We start from the raw sequence: 23437 nt of genomic DNA on the forward strand, positions 1-23437 counted from the left end.
GGGTTTGTCAGCTTCAGTTATTCCTACTCTAGTTAAAGCAAGGAAAGCGACTTCCAGAAAGATTTATCATTGCACATGGAAGTCCTACATTGCATGGTGTGAACCTCTGGGGTTCCGTCCACGGTCTTATTCGGTTAGTCGAATATTAGCTTTTCATGCATCAAGGGGTTGAGCAGAAACTGGCCTTGAGTACTATCAAGGGTCAGGTCTCAGCCTTCGCTATCTTCTTTCAGAAGCCTTTGGCTACTCATTCCTTGGTGCGGAATTTCATCCAGGGGGTGCGACATCTGGCTCCGCCAGTGCGCGCGCCGTTACCACCCTGGGATCTTAATTTAGTATTGTCGGTTTTTCAGAAACCTCCCTTTGAAGATATTAGGGAGATTCCTCTACCTACGTTGTCCCAGAAGGTGGCCTTCTTGGTGGCTATCAGTTCTGCACGCAGGGTGTCAGAACTGGCCGCATTATCTTGTCGTTCCCCATATCTGGTGGTTCATAGAGATAAGGTGGTTCTTCGTCCAAATCCATCCTTCCTACCAAAAGTGGTTTCAGAATTTCATCTGAATGAAGAAATTGTATTACCTTCCCTGTGTCCTAAGCCCAGTCATCCTCGGGAGTTTGCTTTACACTCCTTGGATGTGGTCCGGGCGATCAGGGTATACTTGAAAACGACAGACTCGTTTCGCAAGACGGATTCACTTTTTGTGGTCCCGGATGGACCCAAAAAGGGGTTGCCTGCATCTGCCGCGACTATTTCCAAATGGATCAGACAGACGGTGGTACAGGCTTATTCTATTAAGGGTCGGGAGCCCCCGTTCCCTGTTAAGGCGCACTCCACTCGGGCACTTAGTGCGTCATGGGCCTTTCGCCATCAGGCTTCAGTGGTCCAGGTGTGCAAGGCGGCTACCTGGTCTTCGGTGCATACCTTTACAAAACATTATAAAATTGATGTAATGGCATCGTCTGATGCCTCGTTTGGCCGCAAGGTTTTGCAGGCCGCCATTTGAGGAGACCAGTGGTCTACCTCGAGGGTTTTTTTCCGTTGGAATTTTTATTTGAGTCTCATTCTTTGTTTATAATGAGCCTTTAAAACTTCTAGTTTGGCACCGGTTGGGCCTTCTAGATTGGATTTTGATTTCTGTCAATCCCACCCCTCATTTGTGGCACTGCTTCTGGATGTCCCAGTTCTTGTGAATCAAGAAGACTACGTCTGTCAATGAGCGACAGAGAAAATCGGATTTTTGTAAGATCTTACCGTAAAATCCTTTTCTCTTAGCTCATTGACAGACGTAGTACCCGCCCCTCTATCATTGAGTTGGGTTGGGTTAAATTCTCTGTTGCTGCTTTGTGACAGAATTGATGCCTTGTAGCAGAGAGAGGGAGGATATACCCTCTGGGACTGCCCCTAGGGTGGAGCCAGAACGTTTTTTCTTTTCTGCCTAGTCCTACTCCTGCGGAGACAACATAACCCAGTTCTTGTGAATCAAGAAGACTACGTCTGTCAATGAGCTAAGAGAAAAGGATTTTACGGTAAGATCTTACAAAAATCCGATTTTTCCTCACGTAGTATGTTGCATAAAATATAAACAGTTTAATGTGCGTGTTAGTAGGCAAGGTGTCTGTCATCCCAAGTAAGAGAATCAGGGGACCAAGCTTAAGGGATTCCCCGCTGATCGTACTAATGTCAGCAACTACCGCCCGCCAAAAGTTTTGAAGAGACGGACATGACCATACCATGTGAATGAAGTTTCCTACCTCCCCACGGCATCGCGGGCATAAGTCATCGGAGGTACAGTGGATAACTGACAGTTTCTGCGGCGTGTAATATACTCTGTGGAGGAATTTTCACTGTATAAATCAGGAATCCTCAAACTATTGCCTTCCAGCTGTTGCGGAACTACACATCCCATGAGGCATTGTAAAACTCTGACATTCACAGACATGACTAGGCATGATGGGAATTGTAGTTCCTGATCAACTAGAGGGCCTTAGTTTGAAGACCCCTGGTATAAACCGATCTATTGCAGAGTTCATAAGGGGAATATATTGTTGGAAGCTCTCAGTCCAGTCCTTGTCTGTCAGGTTGGGTACATCTCTTTGCCAAGCCTGAAACCCAAGAGGGAACAAAACTGACTTATCCCAATTGACTTGGATGCCAGAGAATGAGCTAAATAAATTGATAATCTCTAGGGCAGCTGTCAAGGATTGGCGTGCAACATTAAGATAGAGGAGGGTATCATCTGCGTACAAAGAAACCTTTTCTACCAGGGGGGGGCACCGATATACCAACAACTGCAGAGGAGGCTCGAAACATTATCGCCAGGGGCTCAAGTGCTAGGGAGAGGGGGCAGCCCTGTCTGGTGCCTTGGTGGAGCAGGAAAGATGCAGAAAGGTTTCCAGTAGTACGAACCCTGGCTGTGGGGTTTGAGTACAACATTTGCAACCACGATATAAAAACCAGTCCAAGCCCAAATTTGTGTAGGACCATGCACAAATATTCCAACTCCACCGAGTCAAAGGCTTTTTTGGCATCTAGGTAAGCCACCACCTCCGCCCATCCTGTCAATCACCGTAAACAATCGTCTCAGATTGATATCGATGCCCTTACCCGGCATAAAGCCAGTTTGATCCCTGTGTATCAAGGAAAAAATCACGTTGGTAAGCCGGAGTGCCAGAACCTTAGTAAGGATTTTAGCATCTGCATTCAGCAGAGAAATGGGTCTATATGATGAACAGATCTCCGGGTCTTTCCCCGGTTTGGGTATAACTACAATAACAGCTCTGGACATTGAGGGCAGCAGCGAAGAGTCCTTAAGAGATGTCATCAGTACCTCATGAAGTCTAGTCTCATTAGAAGCACTATGGGTCTTTAGAAAAATTTGGCTGGAAGGCAATCTTCACTTACCTGCCTGCCTAGACTAGAGGCAATTGCAGTTTGTATTTCTTTCAGCATTAGCAGAGCGTCCAGCCCCCCACAGGCCTTGGTGCTTGTCTTTTAATGCAAATTTCTTTTTATTTGTTTTTTAAATAAATGGATAAAATTTTATCTGATTCCTAATCTTGCTTTTATTATTCCCTGCCAGCTAGAGGTGAAGATGCAGGTGGAGTATATGTCCTTTAGTGCCCATGCTGATGCTAAAGGCATCATGCAGCTGATTCGCCAGGCAGAGCCACGAAATGTGCTACTGGTGCATGGAGAGGCCAAAAAGATGGAGTTTCTCAAGCAGAAAATTGAGCAAGAGTTTCGTAAGTTGATCATAGACTCATTCTTTATTTTATATACCTGCCTTTACTGTACCATTATTCCAACCGTAAACACATTTTACTTTCAGTCCAACACAGAGTTCTTGTAGATTCCATTTTTTTTTTTTGTATTCCTTTTTTCACCTATTCTCTCCGTTCCTTTGTGTCTCCAGATATCCAGTGCTATATGCCCTTTAATGGGGAGACAGCCACTATTGCTACCAACCCCAACATTCCTGTTGACATTTCCCTGGGACTACTGAAAAAAGAGACTGCTCTAAGTAAGTCTGTCTGATGGCTTTCTTTTCCCTATTGTATTTGGAGTGGAGCTCCAGGCAAACGACTAAATAGTAAAAAGGTAGGGGTGACCAGCGCTATGGAGTAAAGACCTTAGACAATGGTGAAGGTGTAAGCTGCCAACAACCAAACCCACAAGGGGTTAAAGTGTGAAATATGTATGAAAGGAGGTTGTAACGGCGCTACCTTAAAGTGAATAAGTGCTTATTGTATGTGCCAACTTAAAACAAAGTGCCAATAAAAAATGTGTCATAAAAAACCATTTAATTTAAAATAAAGTGCACTAGTGATTTGTGGTGTGACCAAGTTAGCTGGTTAATAAACTGGGCCCATAAGGTGCAACTCAGTAAAGTGCAAGTGCTGTGCTGCATATACTAAACGAGTAAGAAATAATGGGTTCCCAATGTGCATTTATTTTGTGATGACAGTTGATAATAACAGAAAATAAGTTAAATTGATAAATAAATTAGTGATTTAAAATGCATAAAACAGTGAACATAAATTCATCCGTGCTGTGCGTGGAGTTTGTATTACCACTTAAGTGAAAAAGTGCCAAGATGAATGAGAGAAAGTAATAAATAAAAAAATGGGGTTGCAATTCTGTTGTACATCCACTAGATGTCGCCCCTAAGTATACGACCTGTGCTTGAGGAAAAAGATGGTCGGTTTCTTCCGGGGTTCTCCAGTCAGCCAAACCAGGCTTTTAGTACCTCAAGTTAGAAGAAAAAAACCCCATGATGCAATGTGTATCTGTAGCGTGGAAGAGAGAGCATAAAACTCACGTTTGAGGCTGTCTAGGATCAGCGGTGATGGCCGGGAAGCTTCCGCGTTTCACGGCCCAGGCTCCGAAACCGGAAGTGACGTATTGACGTTGCGACTCCGCCCTACGCGTTTCGTCATGTGACGTCTGCTGGAGCGGGGTCAACGTAACGAGCTTCCGGCCTTTAAATAGCGTGTCCGTCTCCTGGCAACCAATCGGCCTCCCCCGCCGCCATATTGGTGCGCGCAAACTGAAGCCGGACGGAGGACATGTTGGGCCTCTCTGCAATGCCTCTTCAGATGCCGGAACGGAGGGACAGCTATTTTGGAACATCATTTCCTGACAGCCTATATCTGATACCGTAGTAGGGTTAAAACATGACATTTATTAAAGATCATTAAAAAAGAGGAAAAAAATCTTAAAAATATATCATAAAAAATGAAAAATAAAAATTAAAAAATAATAATTAAAAAATAAAAAATAAAAATTAAAAAATAAAAATTAAAAAATAAAATAAAAATTAAAAAATAAAAACCGTGCAAAAATTCATAAAAATCAAAAAAAGACTATTTAGCGGAGTTTTCATTAAAAGTACACAAAAGTCAAAAAATGAAAAATAAAAAATAAAAATAGGTAATGAAATACCATATGCCCGGAGGTTAAGTGCATATTATAGTGATCATGGACTGCAAAGGGTAGAATGTACATAATTTGTAGATGTAAATCGAGCGGTTTTTTAAGGAATTTTACAGTGTTGCAGAAAAAAAGATAAAAAAGGTGGAAGAATTATGAAAATAGTGGACCAGATAGTCAAGAGAGGGAAATGGAATTTTCTAAAATAGGTTACCCATAAATAGAGAGTCTCTAAGAACAGTCATTCATTCCTGTTGTATTTAAGAGGGGCTACCAGGGCCCCCCAAATATGTCGCAATCCGGACTAGGGTGTAAGACAACTCTTTTCTTTTTGGGATGTTGGATGAGAAGGCCTCATAACTAACCCCTGATAAAAAAGAAGTTTTGTGGTGTTTAAGAGGTTGTGCTGTAAGCAAACCTCATACAAGTGTGGTGGGTTACCCCGAACTTTGAGAATATAAAGGAAAAGTTTTTTTTTTTTTTTTTTATATAAATGTGTTGAGCTTAGCGGATGGTATGCTCAAGACGCTGTGTAAACTACACGGATATAGGGTATAAAAACAATGTGAATGGTCTAGGTTTAAAAGCACAATGTTCTTAGTGATGCTGGATGAGAAGGCCTCAAGGCATTGTTGAATAAAATGAATGGCGTTGGATGGTAAAATTGATCAGAATTATTTCTTTTGATGTAGGAGGTTATGGTCAGGTGTAAAAGTTTAAAACTATTAAAAAGTAACAAACTGTACACCCAAAAACCACATAAAACCAACTAATCATAAATAAAAATATATAAAATTATTTCAAAGGATTGTTTCAAGGCAAATTTTCTGTCCCAAAGGGATTACATACCAACATAGGATAAAAAAGATAAGAAGGTAAAAAAATTTAAATTAAAAAGTAAGAACATCAAAAATGAGAAAATCACAGGAAAAAAGGACATTAAAAAGCCATAAAAAGAGCCATAGCAAAAACCAATAAAAACATTAAAAAACTTTAGAAAGCAAGGGACTAAAAACTTAGAGGCTAAAACCAGGATAGAAGAAAGGTGTTTTTGTTTTCTTGGGAGGAGGTTTTCATGAAACAAAAACAATTTATGTGTCTGTGATGAAACAATTGAGATCAATGTCTACATTCAACCCGTCAGGGTGAAGAGATTGCATCAAAAAAATCAATTTTGTTTCATTTCTAGAGATCATTCTTGTTTTATTTCCTCCTCTCCAATCTTTTTGCACGGTTTTTATTTTTTAATTTTTATTTTTCATTTTTTATGATATATTTTTAAGATTTTTTTTCCTCTTTTTTAATGATCTTTAATAAATGTCATGTTTTAACCCTACTACGGTATCAGATATAGGCTGTCAGGAAATGATGTTCCAAAATAGCTGTCCCTCCGTTCCGGCATCTGAAGAGGCATTGCAGGGAGGCCCAACATGTCCTCCGTCCGGCTTCAGTTTGCGCGCACCAATATGGCGGCGGGGGAGGCCGATTGGTTGCCAGGAGACGGACACGCTATTTAAAGGCCGGAAGCTTGTTACGTTGACGCCGCTCCAGCAGACGTCACATGACGAAACTCGTAGGGCGGAGTCGCAACGTCAATACGTCACTTCCGGTTTCGGAGCCTGGGCCGTGGAACGCGGAAGCTTCCCGGCCATCACCGCTGATCCTAGACAGCCTCAAACGTGAGTTTTATGCTCTCTCTTCCACGCTACAGATACACATTGCATCATGGGGTTTTTTCTTCTAACTTGAGGTACTAAAAGCCTGGTTTGGCTGACTGGAGAACCCCGGAAGAAACCGACCATCTTTTTCCTCAAGCACAGGTCGTATACTTAGGGGTGACATCTAGTGGATGTACAACAGAATTGCAACCCCATTTTTTATTTATTACTTTCTCTCATTCATCTTGGCACTTTTTCACTTAAGTGGTAATACAAACTCCACGCACAGCACGGATGAATTTATGTTCACTATTTTATGCATTTTAAATCACTAATTTATTTATGAATTTAACTTATTTTCTGTTATTATCAACTGTCATCACAAAATAAATGCACATTGGGAACCCATTATTTCTTACTCGTTTAGTATATGCAGCACAGCACTTGCACTTTACTGAGTTGCACCTTATGGGCCCAGTTTATTAACCAGCTAACTTGGTCACACCACAAATCACTAGTGCACTTTATTTTAAATTAAATGGTTTTTTATGACACATTTTTTATTGGCACTTTGTTTTAAGTTGGCACATACAATAAGCACTTATTCACTTTAAGGTAGCGCCGTTACAACCTCCTTTCATACATATTTCAAACGACTAAATACACCATGTAAATACATATGTGTACTAAACTTTACATAACAAAATGTCATTCTGTTCAGCCATTCTTGTGATCTAGAATTCCCTGTCAGATAGTAATGCATGCGTTGGTGTAAGTAAAGTCAAAACCTTTTTTTGACTTTTGAATAAGGTAGGGAAGGGTTGGACTAGAGGTCTCTAAACATAGGGCCAGCTCACTGGCCTTCAGACTTTACAGGAGCCTGTGACCAGTGAGAGTGGAAAATGGCATGGTGCCTGTTGTCAGTGTGAGAAATGGTACCCCATAATTGGTGTCAGTAGGAGGAATAGTACCCCATTTTTTGTGTCAGTGGAATAGGGGGCCCATTGTTTGATGTCCTTGGGAGGAATAGCCATCCATATTTTTGTATTCCAATTTCCTGAAAAAGGCTCTAGGATACCAGGTGTTGAAGCAACCACCAGCTGGAGACTGGATCTTACATAAGATAGTGTAGATAGTTACCAGTGCACGACAGATCTTCAAACTGAGTCCAAGTGGCTTTATTGAAGTATGATCACATCACAAACAAGAGTGCCACATCTTGTGATAACATCACATGCCTGACGAAGGGGTCCTGCCTGACTCGGAATCCTTGCACTCTCTTGTTTGTGATTGTAAACATACGTCAATAAAACCATTTGGACTCAATCTGAAGATCTGTGGTGTGCTTTTGAATATCTACACTTAGGACAAATAGTGCACCATCATCAGGGTCAAGGGGAGGAGTCGTGTCCCAAGGGCTGGCTAGAGCAGAGCAAAGAGCAAAATCTGGCCACGGGCTGCAGTTTGGGAACCATTGGGTTAGAGCCTTTGTCCAGTGTGTATTGTTGTCTGTGTCTTCACAGGGGAGATTTACCTTTGTAGTGAAAGTGAGCAGAAATCCAAAATGTTAGAGTTGTCATTATAGCAAGAGATGAGGAAAAAAAAATCCTACAAAAGGGTTAATCCTGTTCCTATGACATATATAATTATTTTTGGAGGAGTCTCCTTTCATATCCTGCTGTATCTTCAGTACAGTTGCCCATTAAGTAAGGCTTGGGGGCACCTGACCAGATTTGGTAAACACAGGTCCTGGTCGCTCTTTACATATCGGCATGCTGTAACTTTTTCAGGGCCCCTAACCCCCCAAGCTATTGGAACACTTTGAGGTCCTACTTGTAGCAGAGGCCTGTGCCAGTTGGATTCAAAAGCTCAATATTAAAACTGTAACTTTCTGATGATGTGCTGTTCTCTACATGTATGGTTAACTAATATTTCAACAGAGGTAGGACCGGCCTGGTACCCGTTTTTTTTTTTTTTTTTTCACATGTCTGCAGTAGGAAGAATTTGGCACAACTTTAAGAACATTTCATTGGAAACTCTAGGTTCATACTCTTGTCATATATATATTTTTTTTTTTATAAATTTACACAGAACATATTCCTCTATAATTGTAGGTCTTGTGCCAGAGTGTAAGAAGCCCAGGCTGATGCATGGAACCCTTATCATGAAAGATAACGTAAGTAAAGCTGAAGCAGCAATTTGAATATCTTATCACAGTATGCTGCTATAAAATGAGATAATAAAAGCGATGGTAACCCGTAAAAAAAAAAAAATCTCCCTGCAATTTAAGAGCATAATATGCTAGTATGCTTTGCATACTAGCACATTATGAAAGATTTATCTTAAAATTAAGCCCTTCAGCGGCATGCTTTAACCGCTGACAGGGCTTCCATCTTCCTTCCTCCTTGGTCTTCCTTCCAAAAATATTTGTAAAAATATAAATTGTAAGAAATCATAAAAAAAGAAAATATTAAGGGCTTGTTTGCACATGTTCTCTGGCCCATACCGTGTGAATAAGAAGTTTGTTCATGTGGCTGGCCCTGTCAAGTGGCCTTTACAGGACCCCAGAAGCCCTGCCAGTTTTACCATGTACTTAGTGTTAAAAAGTATCATTTTTCTGTGAAATATCTGGTGTACCTACCAGTACCCCTGCTTTCCTATTTCAAGCTGACCACAATATACATGAGAGCATAGGCGTGCGCAGGGGGTGTGCCTGGGCACACCCTAATCTCCCTGTGCGGCACAGATTCCCCCTGATGATATTTCACCAAAGCCCTAAAAAAAAGTTGTAAAAAATAATCAAGAATGAAATAATAAAACTAAAAAAATACTGAGAACTCCACTGCTTTACTGACAAAATCCCCTGTTCTACTGACACCAATTAAGTTTTTAAAACATTTGGGTGCACACCCTAATGCAATAGGCTGCGTACACTTATGCATGAGAGCATGTCCATCCCAACCTGCTCAGTTTTCTGGTTGTGCTAGCAGCACAGCCTGCCTGTCCTCCAATGATCAGACTTGTGCTGACATGCCTCCCTGCACAGCTCTTCACTGGGAAGATCAGTATGCTGCTGTATCTCCACCCACCTCTCCTAGGCCGTTATGTAGTCATTATGCATCACTTGTATATTTAAAAACAAAAACATTTTTTTTTTTTTTTTTGTACACACATTTTGCCTTGCATTTCAATTTTAAACTGAATGGATTGTTTTACAACTAAGGGTTTACATATACTTTAAATAGCCCACATCACCCAGAAGTGCAAGATATATATATATATATATATATATTTATTCCAGTCAATTTGATATTTGGAATGTAATCTTGGTTTCTGGCGAAAATGATGTCGAAGTTGCAATACTCTTTCAATCTGGAGCTGTACCTTGCAGTACTACTTTTTTGCCACAAGATGTCCTCAGTGTTTCATAGTGATACTTATACTTCTTATTACTGCTTTTCTATGGAATTGTATTTAGAAAACAAGAGACTCATGCAATTATTAGATTTATTGCATATCTTTTATTTTCTTCAAATACAAATGATAATAAATATTACTAAGGATATGTTCTTCTCTAACTGTTACTTTGTACAGATCAGCAATATTTTCAAGTGATGTGTTTATCCCTTTTAATATAAGCAAAGAGACCATTACTTCATATTATATATGATTATGAATAATACATTGCCAATGACTCTTCTCTCTGTGACAGAGCCTTCGTCTGGTGTCCCCAGAGCAAGCACTGAAGGAGATTGGCCTTAGTGAACATCAGCTCAGGTTCACTTGTAGAATTCATATTCAGGATCCACATAAGGAGCCAGAGACTGTACTGCGGATATACAATCACCTGAAAAGGCAAGTGGGGTGCACAAAATAACAGCCTGTGATTAGACAAGGAACATTACAGAAGGGACATGGCGTGCTCTAACTAAAAATGCATTAAAAGAGAATTTGTATTCATTTCAGATTTAGAGATGTATGTAAAATAGCAACTAGATGTATTTCTCTTCTTTGTGTGTGTGTTATTTATTTATATTCTTGGGGGAAGCCATATTTGCTTGTTGAATACTCAACTTTTGCTTCCTGATTTGCAGTATTACACAATTGTACTTTATGGCTCTTTCACAAAATGCAAGTCAGGGAGTTTGATCTATAAGAAAACTAGTATAAGCCGTTCACCCAGCAAAGTGAATGTTGGAAAATAAGGTGAAACAACAAAAGAAGAAAAAAGGCCGATCCTAGTGCATTACGACTAAAAATGTATTAAAAATGTTAAAAAGTATACATTATACTCACAAAGCAGGTGTGTATGGACACACATCAACATAATACACATAAAGTCTCCAAGGTAGTAGCCAAGGAACCGCACTGTATTGAATGGTATGCAGTGTGCCGCAACTCTTTTTGGCTCTGAGGAAGGCCTAGACACAGCAGCCTCATGCGGCACACTGCGTACCATTCAATACAGTGCGGTACCTTGGAGACTTTATGTGTATTATGTTGATGTGTGTCCATACACACCTGCTTTGTGAGTATAATGTATACTTTTTAACATTTTTAATACATTTTTAGTCGTAAGAAAAAAGGGGCCCACCGACCTAGTGCATTCTTTTGTTGTTCCATAGTTGGTTTTGGATACCCTTGATCCTGAAGGGGCAGCAAGACCGCAAGCTTTGTCCACTCGAGTCTGAAGTATTCCTCTTCCCTCCGGCCTATTTTTCACTTGAGCGCAGGAGAATTGTTCTACTACTTGGAAAATAAGGTGAACCTGTGTTCACTTTAAATGCCGAATCATAGAGGAGGGGATAGATTTTTGCTAAAACACAGCTTCACCTTATTCACTAAGCTCAGTGAACAGTCTATCTTCCTTTAGTCAGCTGATTCACTGAACAAAATGCACTCCCCTGTGTGGCTGTTGGTTTGTAATTAACCTCCCTTCATAAAAGAGACGTATGGGAATAACAAAAAATAAACATACATACTCACCTGGGTGGATGCAGCATCGGTCCCACACTGCCTCTAAGGTTGAGAAATTAGTGCTCAAAGACTGATGATCGCTCAGTTCTCGGTCCTAAGTGAGTAGAGAGTCGGCTCTCTGCCCCTCCAGGGCTCACTTTGGCCCTACTTCTCCTTTGTCATTTTATCTAAGCAGTTGTTAGTTTGCTCCTACAAATATATAGTTAAGGCCCCTGACTGATCAGGTCCGCTTGTCCGTTTTTTAGGTGGACCTGATTTGGCCTCCCATTCTCCTCTTTGAGGAGGTGGATGTCAACGGACACCCGCCTGGCATCCGATCCAACAAGATCCGCTGAAAGCAGACGTATGGCGATACGTTCACCATCTGTCCAATGGGAGGGATCGAAGGAAAACGGACAAGCTGTCCATTTTCTACCAATCTCCCCATAGAGGTGAGTGGAAACCTGACAGGTCCATCTCAGCACAATGAGTGGAGACAGACCTGTCACCCGTCCTGCACAGCGGGGATCAACGTAGCGATCCCAACTTAGTCAGCGTTCGTCCAAATGGATCGGCCCGGTGTGAAAGGGGCCTTATACAATATAAAAAAGGAACAGCAACCTTGCTTCAAGTAAAACACTGCAATAATGACTGTAAACATTTGCTTAGTGAAAATACACAATTTCCCTTTTTAGGAAACCTATACTCTACATTACCTCTATGTGCTATTAAACAAAAAATTGGATTTCTGACGTACCGTAAAATCCATTTCTCTGATGTTCATTGACGGACACAGCTCCTGATTTTTCTTAACCATTTTGTTATGCTGCCACCTACAGAAGTAGGACACTAGGCAGCAAAAAAAAACTTTGACTACGCCTATGGGGCAGTTCCAGGGAGCATGCTCCCACTTCCTGCTATAGGTACTCCGTTTTGTTACAAGCAGTGTCAGGAAAAAAAAAAAAACAACTCCATAGAGGGGTGGGTGCTGTGTCCGTCAATGAACATCAGAGAAATCCCATTTTCTCTTTCGTTCATTGACAGACACAGCTCCTGACTCTTCTTAAGCATTGGGACATCCCAAAGCAGTGTCAAACATGAAGGGTGGGAAACAGTAGAAATAAATTCCCAAGGCTAACCATAGCCAACCAGGTAACATGGAGCTCAACCATAAACAATTAAAGCTCACCTGAAAAAACAATATACCCTCAAAGAGGACCCGGTCCTCTAAACAGCAGCCAGAAAAAAACCTTGCAGCCAAAAGAAGCATCCGCAGATGCCAACACAACCACTTTACAAAAACTTTGTAAAAGCGTGCACTGATGACCAGGTGGCAGCCTTGCAAACCTGCGTCACTGATGCTTGATGACAAAGTCCAGGAGACACAAAGTGCCCTAGTAGAGTGCTCCTAAACAGGGAAAGGAGGAACCTGTTCCCTGATGCAATTGGCCTGAACCTCCAACTGGAAATTGTCGCAGAAGAAGCGGACAACCCTTTGTGAGGTCTGTCCGTGAGCACAAATAGAGTCTGACTTCCTAACAGACTCCGTAGCTGCCAGGTACACCCTAATTGCTCAGACCACATCCAAGATATGCAAGGCAATTTCTATCAGATGTTTAGGCCTGGGACACAGGAAAGGGCAACACAATGTCTTCATTCAAAAGACAGTTAGAGACCACCTAGGAAGAAATGACGGACAGAGGCAAAGCCCCACCTTATCCTTGTGAATCACCATAAGGTGAACAGGATAAAGCTGTCAGATCTGACACCCTGCATGCAGAGGTGATACACTGCCCCAGAAGGTGACCTTCTTGGTGGCTAAGCAGGGAAACCTCCCAAATATTTTCAAAGAGAAGCTTCATTAGAGCTGAAAGCAACACATTAAGATTCAAGGATGGCAGCAGAGCCAGCACTGATGGAACCAAACATCGGACACCCTGAGGAAAAGGTACACACCAGGGAGTGTGTGGCCAAGGGTCGTTGGAAAAAAAACATCAAAACCCGATACCTGGGCCTTGATGGTACGCAAGACTAAATTCTGGTCAACCCCCCCGTTGAAGGAAGGTTAAGAGCCTATCGACCCGAGATGGAGCAAGGATGAACCCCAAGAGACACACCACGCAATGTACATCTTCCTAGAGGCAGATTGCCTAGCTTTTAACAGCGTAGGAATCACTGATTCAAACAAACCTCCATCCTTCAGCACCCGGCGTTCAACAGCTAAGCTGTTAAAGCCAGAGACTGTAAAGCAGGATGGAAGATTGGTCCTTGGGACAGCAGATCCTCCCAGAGAGGAAGTCCCTAAGAAGCATCAGCGATCAGCTGTACCAAGACCAGTGAGGCCAGTCTGGAGACACTAGAATGACCGTAATCCCTTCTGCCTGAATCCTGCACAGGAGTCGTGGCAGAAGTTTGAGAGGGCTGGAATGAATCAGTCAACCCCCCTTAAAAAGCCGGCTACTTACCGTGCCGCCAGGACACTTCTTGCGCCCCCTGGGTGATTGACATATGCCATGTCATTGTCCGAATTAATTCGTACCGGACACCCCTGAAGACGATTGTTCAATGAGCAAACAGTCTGATCGCTCAGAGTTCCAGTACACTAATTGGCAGTCCAGACCCCCCTGAGCACGTCTGTGCTGAGGATGCCTCCCCACCTGGACTGGCTGGCTTCCATGGAGACAACCGTCCAGTACAGGAAGAGAAGGGTTGTCCCTATCGAAGAGCTGGAGAGCAAAGCCACCCCTAGAGACTGTGAGTCCTTGATCCATTTCACCTTAAACTCTTAGCAGAGATCTTGTGTGGAACTGTGCAAACAGACCACCTCGAGGGTGGACACCATCAGGACCAGCACGCGCATGCAAGCCTGGAGGAATGACCGTCTGCTGAACAACAGCAGCTGAATTGCCTCCTGCAGTGTCTGGAGTTTTTTCCCCAGAAAGAAACACTCTGGCTAAGGCCGAGTCCAGAGTCAGACCCAGATAGTCCAGTTTTTGTGGACAGAACCAAAGAAGGCTCCTGAATGTTCAGGATCCAACCAAACTCCCTCAGAGTTTGCAGAGCAATCAGAGACTCCGCTTGCAGAAGATCGACCAGGTACCCCAGTAGTGCGATCCCCCGCTAACTCAAACAATGCCAAAACCAGGGCCAATCCTCCTGTGAATACCCGCGGTGCGGAGGTGAGACCAGTGGTCAGTGCCATAAACTGATAATGCTCCTCGTCCATTGAAAAAATGGAGAAAGCGCTGGCGACCAGCACATATTAGAATGTGCAGGTAGGCGCCCTTGATGTCGATGGAAGCGAGAATAAATCCCCCTGATGTAGGGACCCAACTACCATGTGAATGGACTGACTCCATGCTAAACTTCTGTACTCGCACAAAGCAGCTTAGCACCTTGAGGTCCAGAATTGGACATACCGTGCCTTCCTTCCTGGGGACTGTAAAGAAGTTTGAGTAAAAAAAACAACCTTTAAAATGTTCCGAAGTCTGAACCGGAACAATCACCTCTTAAAGTCTTGCACTGCCCCAAAGAGACCCCGTAAGCGATCTGGAGACAAGTGCAAGGTTGGAAGGGGGAAAAAAAAACCTTTTCAGGAGGATTAGACCGAACTCGATCTTGTAGCCTAACTAGATAACTTTGTGGACCCACTTGTCCTGTACCAGGGAGGTCCATGGATCCGGAAATCAGCGAAGACATCCCCCCCACCCAGATATGGGCGAGGGTGCCCCTTCATGCAGAGGCAGCCTTGTTCACAGGTCTGCAAGAGCCCACTTGTGGCTTGCCATACCAGGTCCTCTTGGAACCTTGGAATATCTTCTTTTTTTTTTCCCCAGATTTTTCAGTCTTTTTACTTATATCACAGAATATAAAAAAAAAAACCCAGTGATGATCAAATACCACCAAAAGAAAGCTTTTTGTGTGAAAAAATAAATTTAATTTGGGTAAAGTGTTGCATGACCTCATGCAACTGCCAGTTAAAGTAGCGCAGTGCAGAATGGCAAGTGGTCAAAGCATATACCATAGTTTTGATGTATACACAATTTTTAAGTGAGCTTTGAACAATAAAGTATATATATATTTTTTTTTTTTTTATCATATGGTTTGTGCTATTTAGTTCAAAACAATGCTGCGCTACATCAAAGAATTACGTATCAAATGTATAAATCAATAATTAAGTCCCAAATATATTCCAAGTGATGGTGACCTTCTATCCACAACAAGATTTCAATCGGTACGGTCTGTGGTAAACCATAAAAAGTTTATGTGCATCCGTGTGTCCAAATTTTTAAAAATTCACAATTAATGTTTGGTAAATCCCACCATCACTTGGAATATATTTGGGACCTAATGATTGATTTATACATTTGATACATACTTCTTTGATGTAGCGCGGCATTGTTTTGCACTAGATCTATTAGGTTTAGGTTGGACACTTTTTTGATGCTGCAGCTTGGTTATATGTTGCTGATTATTATTTTTATTTTCATTTGTAATACGGTTTCACATTTTTCAGGGGTGATTGCGAGTAGGTTTTTGATTTATATGGTTTGTGTTGCTGCATTAAAGTCCCCTGGGAAAATGTCTTATTCTTCGATCCTGTCACAGAACAACCAAACCCTTTAACACTGCCAGGGATGCTTGCAATAATCAGCTTTCATTTTTTAGTTCTATAAAACCTTTATCCCAAAATGGAAACAAAGCTGTTGCTGTAACTACTTACCTACTAACATCTGTTTTTTTTAAACGGATCAAAGCCCTGTTTTTGTTCTGTTAAAAAACAATACTGATGTAAATGGACAAAGGGTCCATTTTTGCATTGGTAGCGGATGTAAAGCAGCTGATGAGAAACTCATGTAAACTTCAGCTCTTTTTTCTTTGGAAAAAAAAAAACGTGTGAAAGGGTTCTAAGCCGTTGCATGTTCTTCCCGTAGTGTACTGAAGGATCGTCTGGTACAGCACCTCCCTGATGGCTCCATTATGGTGGAATCAATCCTTCTTCAAGTCTCCACTAATTCTGATGACCCCGGCACAAAGGTGCTGCTTATATCCTGGACCTACCAGGTTAGTACTGATGTGTACTAGAATGGGAAGTATTTTTAGCTGAACATTCACCAGGGAGATTTTTGTAGAATAAATCTATTTGATCTGCAGTGTGTGACTTGATAAAAACTGAATGCCTTGTTTAAGGGGACAGCAAGGGGCAAGCCCCCTGTCAGAATACGAAAAGACAGTGGGTTAGATCGCCACAATAGCATTGCTTGTGTTAGTACAGCATTTTTTGTTTTTTGTTTTTTATTCAGCCTGCTGGGTGTGAATCAGGCTTAACTACACTGCTCAAACAAATTCAAGGAACACTTTGAAAACACATCAGATGTCAGTCAATAGGGCAAAATCTCATGCTAGATATCTATACTGATATGGACCGGGTAATGTGTTAGGAAGGAAAGGATGCCACATAGTTTTGACGCAAATGAGAATTATCAACCTACAGAGGGCTGAATTCAAAGACACCCCGAAAATCAAAGTGAAAAAATGATGCAGCAGACTAGTCCATTTTTCTGAAATTTCATTGAAGCAACTCAAAATGGTACTTAGTAGTTTGTATGGCCCCCCATGTGCTTATATGCATGCCTGACAATGTCGGGGTATGCTCCTAATGATATGACGGATGGTGTCCTTCCAGATCTGGACCAGGGCATCACTGAGCTCCTGAACAGACTGAGGTGCAACTTGGCAGCGTCAGATGGACAGAAACCTAATGTCCAAGAGGTGTTCTATTAGATTAGGTCAGGAGAGCAGGGGGGCCATTCAATGGTATCAATTCCTTCAGCCTCCAGAAACTGGCTGTGTACTCTCACATGAGGCCGGCATTGTTGTGCATCACAAAGAACCCAGGACCCACTGCACCAGCGTAGGGTCTGACAATGGGTCCAAGGATTTCATCCCAATACCTAATGGCAGTCAGGGTGGCATTGTCTAGCCTGTAGAGAGGTCTGTGCGTCCCTTCATGTATATGCCTCCCCAGACTTATCACTGACCCACCACCAAACCGGTCAATGTTACAGGCAGCATAACGTTATCCACGGCTTCTCCAGACCCTTCTTGTCTGTCACATGAGCTCAGGTTGAACCTGCGCTCATCTGTGAAAAGCACAGGGTTCCAGTGGCAGACCTGCCAATTCTGGTGTTCTGGTGCTAATCGAGTTCCATGGTGCCAGGCAGTGAGCACAGGGCCCACTAGAGGACGTCAGGCCAGCCTCATGAAGTCTGTTTCTGATTGTTTGGTCAGAGACATTCACACCAGTGGCCTGCTGGAGGTAATTTTGTAGGGCTCTGGTAGTGCTCATCCTGTTCCTCCTTGCACAAAGGAGCAGATACCGGTCCTGCTGATGGGTTAAGGACCTTCTATGACCCTGTCCAGCTCTCCTAGAGTAACTGCCTGCCTCTTGGAATCTCATCCATGCTCTTAAGACTGTGCTGGGAGACAAAGCAAACCTTCTGGCAATGGCACGTATTGATGTGCCATCCTGGAGGAGTTGGACTGCCTTATACAACCTCTATAGGGTCCAGGTATTGCCTCGTGCTACCAGTAGTGACACTGATCCTAGCCAAATGCAAAACTAGTAAAATACAGACAGAAAAGATGAGTAGGCAAAAAAAATTATATACGTGGCATCCAACTGTAAAACCATTCCTGGTTTGGAGGTTGTCTCATTGTTGCCCATCTAGTGCACCTGTTGTTAATTTCATTAACACCAAAGCAGACTGATTAACAACCTCCTCAGCTACTTAACTGACCAGATCAATATCCCAGGAGTTTAAATGACTTGATGCTTTACTCTGATTAAATTTCTTTGAGCAGTGTATTAAAAGCCATTCTTATAAGATCAAAAAACATGAATGCCTGTATATTTGCCTAAAACTAACACAAAAACTATATGACTTGCAAGGGCCTGCCTAGTTGGTTCTAAATTGAGTGGATTGTTTAAAGTTTTAATTAAAGGCAAGAGTTTTGTTTTTGTTTTTTTTAGTTTTGAATAGAGTGCAGATAGAGTGGACTACTTGTCAGGCTTTTTTTTGCTACGTCTGCCCATTTTGAAGAGATTCACCCTCTCTATATGTCCTGTGTACCATTATCATTGAAAGCAAATCCCACATTTTGGGTTGTCCCCAAAACAGTAATAGATGTTAAAACCTTCCACTGGGGACACTATTCCAGGTGACCTGGGAGCACCAAGGGATTTCCCCTCACTTCCTGCTGTGGATATAAGACAGGTTGCGGAAAACTTGACAGTGGTTTTAGGTCTCCCTGGCCATAAGTAGTTAGAAAATCGTACGCCTTTCGAAAAGCTAGTGGGCTATTATCGAAATGTAAATTTTTGATGCCAAAAACAAAATGTCATGTTGGGTTTTCTTAGTCTAAAGTTAGATTTTCCAAACCACAATAGTAGAATCGTTTGAACACAGTTTGATAAAAAAAAAAAAAGACTGCGCATGTTAAAATGTCTTATGTCTATGTGCAGCCTTATTCATATGTACTCATACAGAATTGGGATTGAATGTAGATGTAGAGACATCTCTTGCAGAATAAAGGGCATATAGATATTTTCTTCTCCTAATACAAGTCCTATGATGAACCCCCAGCACCTGCCACGATTCTTGCCTGTCACTGCTAGTGATGTGGGGGAGTTTGGATTTTAAAAATCATACGTATTTTTACGTAAAGGATCTAGATCACTCATGGGTGGATTTTTCCAGTGTCTTGATAGCCACCTGCTTTGGCCTGGAATGATGGGCAAATCTGAGATCCTAACAGGCTTTAGGACACTGTATATAGCACTGTCAAACTCACATTGGATGCTTGCTGAGAGCAAAGCTACTGTATAAGCTTACTAATGTGGTTCTGCTCCTTCACTGTCCAATCCAATGAGAAGTATGGGCGTGTATACTTCAGTGGAAATCAAGGAATTGGTTGTGAGGGGGGGGGGGGGGGGGGGTTGGCTCACAAGACTGGCTGAACAAATGTTTTGAGAGGCAAAGACCTTTAGCTGCTTGTGGGGAGCCTAACTTTTTTGTCTGCACTGCAAACGTTCGCTCACACTTCAAGCACTTGGCTGGTAAATTGAGCTAAACCACTGAAGGCACTTGTTGACCTTTTTACAGAAGTAAAAAATAGATGAACTGTTGATCGGATGGTAGTTGTGTGGATGGGGATATCACCTGCTTACGGAAACAAATATTCTTCTTAGATTTGGGATACTATGGTTGTGAACATTCCCATGGATCCAGTATAGATTGGAGTTAGTGCTGTAGTAATACTCACACTTTGATGAATGGGTTCAGGAACGGTCCAGTATCACAGTTCTCTATAATTCTGGTTATTGGTTTTAAAAATGCTCCACTAACAGTTTTTCTGTAACGCAAAACAAAAACTGTCCATTAAAAAGAAAAAAACAGAAATCCTGTAATACAGTGAAAGGTGTTTGTATTTCTTTAACGTGTATTTTTTCCTGTCTACTCAGGATGAAGAACTGGGAAGCTTTTTGACGTCTCTGTTAAAGAAAGGCTTACCACAAGGCACAAGCTAGATTACTGGATTCACGGCGAAAGTATCAAGGCCTCGTTGTGGCTAAAGTTGTCATACATGAGATGTATGGAATATAACCTCCTTAGTACCCAGCAGAGGAGACCTGTGTATGCCACAGAGCTGAGAGGAAACATTATTGTGGCTTCCTAGGATGCTTTATGTGCACTGACATAACACAAACCCAAGCATAGGCTCCATATTGAATATGGAGGACGGCGCAGGATTTATGTGCTTAGCACTATTTTATTCAAATAAAAAATCTTTTGTACCCGACCCAAAGTGCTTAAGAGATATCTAAATAACTCTGTACATAATTTCTACCAGCAGTGCAGCCATTTTACTTCATTTAATTTCTTTCTAGAATTACTTAGTGTGGTTATTAATGGATGGTATAAAAACTAGTAAACATCAGTTACAAACTAGTCTGCTTCTAAGATATATCTACCTTATCGTTATCTACCTTATTTATTTTGGTCACCATTGTTACCTAGACGAAAAGTAAGGATTGTAACAACCGTAATGGCAGCTGCTGACATCAGGAGCAGTTATACGCTTGTAGCATACAGAGTAGTTTGATTAGGATTATGTAATCGAGTATAGTGGCGCAGACAGTGCAGCATATTACATGGAGAAGTCAGGAGTATGTAGCATAAAAAATAAATGATCTGTACAGCATATGAAATGATGTGATTGGCAGTAAGTACTCTATAGTACAGGATACAAAGTGGGGCGGTCAGAGTATGTATTATACAGACTGGTGTCCTCCTCCTAATTATTTAACATACGGTGCAGGGTACAAAGTGGTGTGGGCAGGAGTAAGTAATATAAAAAGTGTACAGATTGGTGGAATTAGGAGCATATAGCATACACGTATAGCACACAAAGTGAAAACTGAAACAATTCAGCATTATTTGCAAACCTCTAATGTATCAAAAGGGGGGTATGTATATTCTCTATGGCTGCTCTGTTTTACCTGATGTATTTCAACCAAATTCTAAATAAAAAATGTATAAATAAAAGAGGGTACATACGAGCAGCAAAGATCTCTAACATATTTCACGCTAACCAGCACTTACTCAGAGTACTCTTCCAAGATCTAAATCTCCATTTTAAACACCGCTCCCCCCTCCAAGGACAAACTGAAACCAGCTATAATAAAAAAAAGTTACAAAACACTGTGAAAAACATGATATTAGAACCTGAAAACTTATGCTCATTTTATCTCAATCTGTATATTATACATTTCACGCAGGGAATAACAGATTAAAGCGGTAGTATACTCCGCTTTTTAATTTCTACCTACAGGTAAGCCTATCATAAGGTAAAATTAAATATTTCCTAAACCTGCACGGTTTAGGAGATAGTCGCCCTGCATACAGCCACTTGCCGGACCTTCATAGGTCCTTGCTGGAAAGTGAACTCCGCGCATGCGCGGGAGTGACGTCATCGCGGCTCCGGCCACTCACAGAGCCAGAGCCGCCGAACCCAGAAGAGACGCAGAGGGAACATGTCAGCTCCCTCAGCGGTGTTCAGGCGACCATGTGGGGGCTTCATTCTAAGGTAAGTATTTCATAATGTGCTAGTAGGCAATGCCATACACCATACTAGTACATTATGCCATTGTCCTGCAGGGTTTTTTTTTTCTCTTTTTTTTTACCACTGGGGATACAACCGCTTTAAGGAGGAGAATAAAGACAAGATGATACAGACCCATCACATATGCAAATAAATGCTTAAACAAAAGTAGAAAACACTAAAAAACAAAGTGATGAAAATCAAGCAACACCGAGTAAGGCCTCATGCACACAGCCACATTAGGGGCTTTTTTTTCTATGCCTGGGAATAGAACTGTACACTATATGCGGGTTTACAGGTACAGTGCCTTGCAAAAGTATTCGGCCCCCTTTTGCCACATTTCAGACTTTAAAAATAAAGATATAAAACTGTAATTTTTTGTGAAGAATCAACAACAAGTGGGACACAATCATGAAGTTGAACTAAATTTATTGGATATTTCAAACTTTAACAAATAAAAAACTGAAAAAGTTTGAAATATCCAATAAATTTCGTTCCACTTCATGATTGTGTCCCACTTGTTGTTGATTCTTCACAAAAAATTACAGTTTTATATCTTTATGTTTGAAGCCTGAAATGTGGCAAAAGTTGGAAAAAAGTTCAAGGGGGCCGAATACTTTCGCAAAGCACTGTACCAGCATGTATATATCCTCATACAACTATTCATGTCTATGGGCGGTTGTATGCAGAACCTGGGCTTCCCAAGCACAGAAATAAGCCAGAATTTTATGTTGCTGTGTGAACGAGGCCTAGGCAAAACACAGATCTACTATTCACAAATAACGTTTTGTGGGGTTGAGCCGTTTTATTTTTTTACCGTTGAGTACGAGTACCAATACTTTTGGTCAAGTACTTACTGATACCGAGTACCAATAACTTTGTGGTGCAATTTGAGCCTATCCAAAATGAATGGGCTCAAATCGCACTGCAAAAAATCACTGAACAGGAATGCGGTGTGATTTCTGTCCGAATCGCATGCTTTTTCCTACACCGCTCCTGTGTAATCCCAGGCTGAAATCACTATGACAAGCCTGGGTTCACACAAAAGGAGACACCACATTCCTGTTCAAATCACATGCGACTCTTTGCAGTGCGATTTGAGCCCATTCATTTTGTATGGGCTCAAATCATACCGCAAATGTATTGGTTTCGGGTATCGGAGCATTAGTACGAGTACTTGTAAAAATACTCTGTATCAGTGCAACCCTACTCAGAATTATTTTTTCCTAAATTCTAGATCTCCTACATTTTGTGCAGTTGTATAAATATAACAATAGTACTCCTAAACACTTTTTCATTGATAAAAGTAATTAACATGCCATTTACATGCTAGTACACATGGTAAATAGGCAGCATACTTCTCTTTTGCACAAGAGCAAAAAAATCTTTAAATGATCTGATCTTACTCCCTGTATTCTCAGTGGGGAAACCTCACCATTGTGACATTAAAAATATTTTACAATGTACCCCATTGCACAATACATTCACTACATAGCCAGTGTTACAATGTATATAGGATTTAATCAGAGATTATTTAAAACTGGATATAATTTGTCCTTCAAGCTGTTTATAATCGCAAAAAACAGCTACTCCTAACATCTTTAGGCCCCGTTCACATATCAGTGATTTGGTATCGCCCGGCAGAACCCTGGTGATTCTTCCCACAATTCCAAATCGCGGCACTACTTGCACAGTAAATCTAAGTTGCTAGCTGTGATTGATCACATGA

At 41.6% G+C, this 23437-nt stretch overlaps 1 protein-coding gene across 1 annotated transcript in view; it reads left to right on the forward strand.

Moving 5' to 3' along the window:
- The window catches only part of INTS11 (integrator complex subunit 11), a 77713-nt gene extending 57483 nt beyond the window's left edge, over positions 1-20230 (forward strand). The window contains exons 13-18 of the mRNA XM_082273074.1: positions 3081-3243; positions 3414-3521; positions 8703-8764; positions 10301-10452; positions 16479-16608; positions 20069-20230. Of these exons, the coding sequence (XP_082129200.1) occupies positions 3081-3243; positions 3414-3521; positions 8703-8764; positions 10301-10452; positions 16479-16608; positions 20069-20134 (681 nt within the window). The 3' untranslated portion in view covers positions 20135-20230. The remainder of the gene's footprint in view (positions 1-3080; positions 3244-3413; positions 3522-8702; positions 8765-10300; positions 10453-16478; positions 16609-20068) is intronic.
- The last annotated feature ends 3207 nt before the right edge of the window (positions 20231-23437 follow it).

This window comes from Pelophylax lessonae, assembly GCF_965119305.1.
Source record: "Pelophylax lessonae genome assembly, chromosome: 12".
In the NCBI taxonomy this organism is placed as follows: Eukaryota; Metazoa; Chordata; class Amphibia; order Anura; family Ranidae; genus Pelophylax; species Pelophylax lessonae.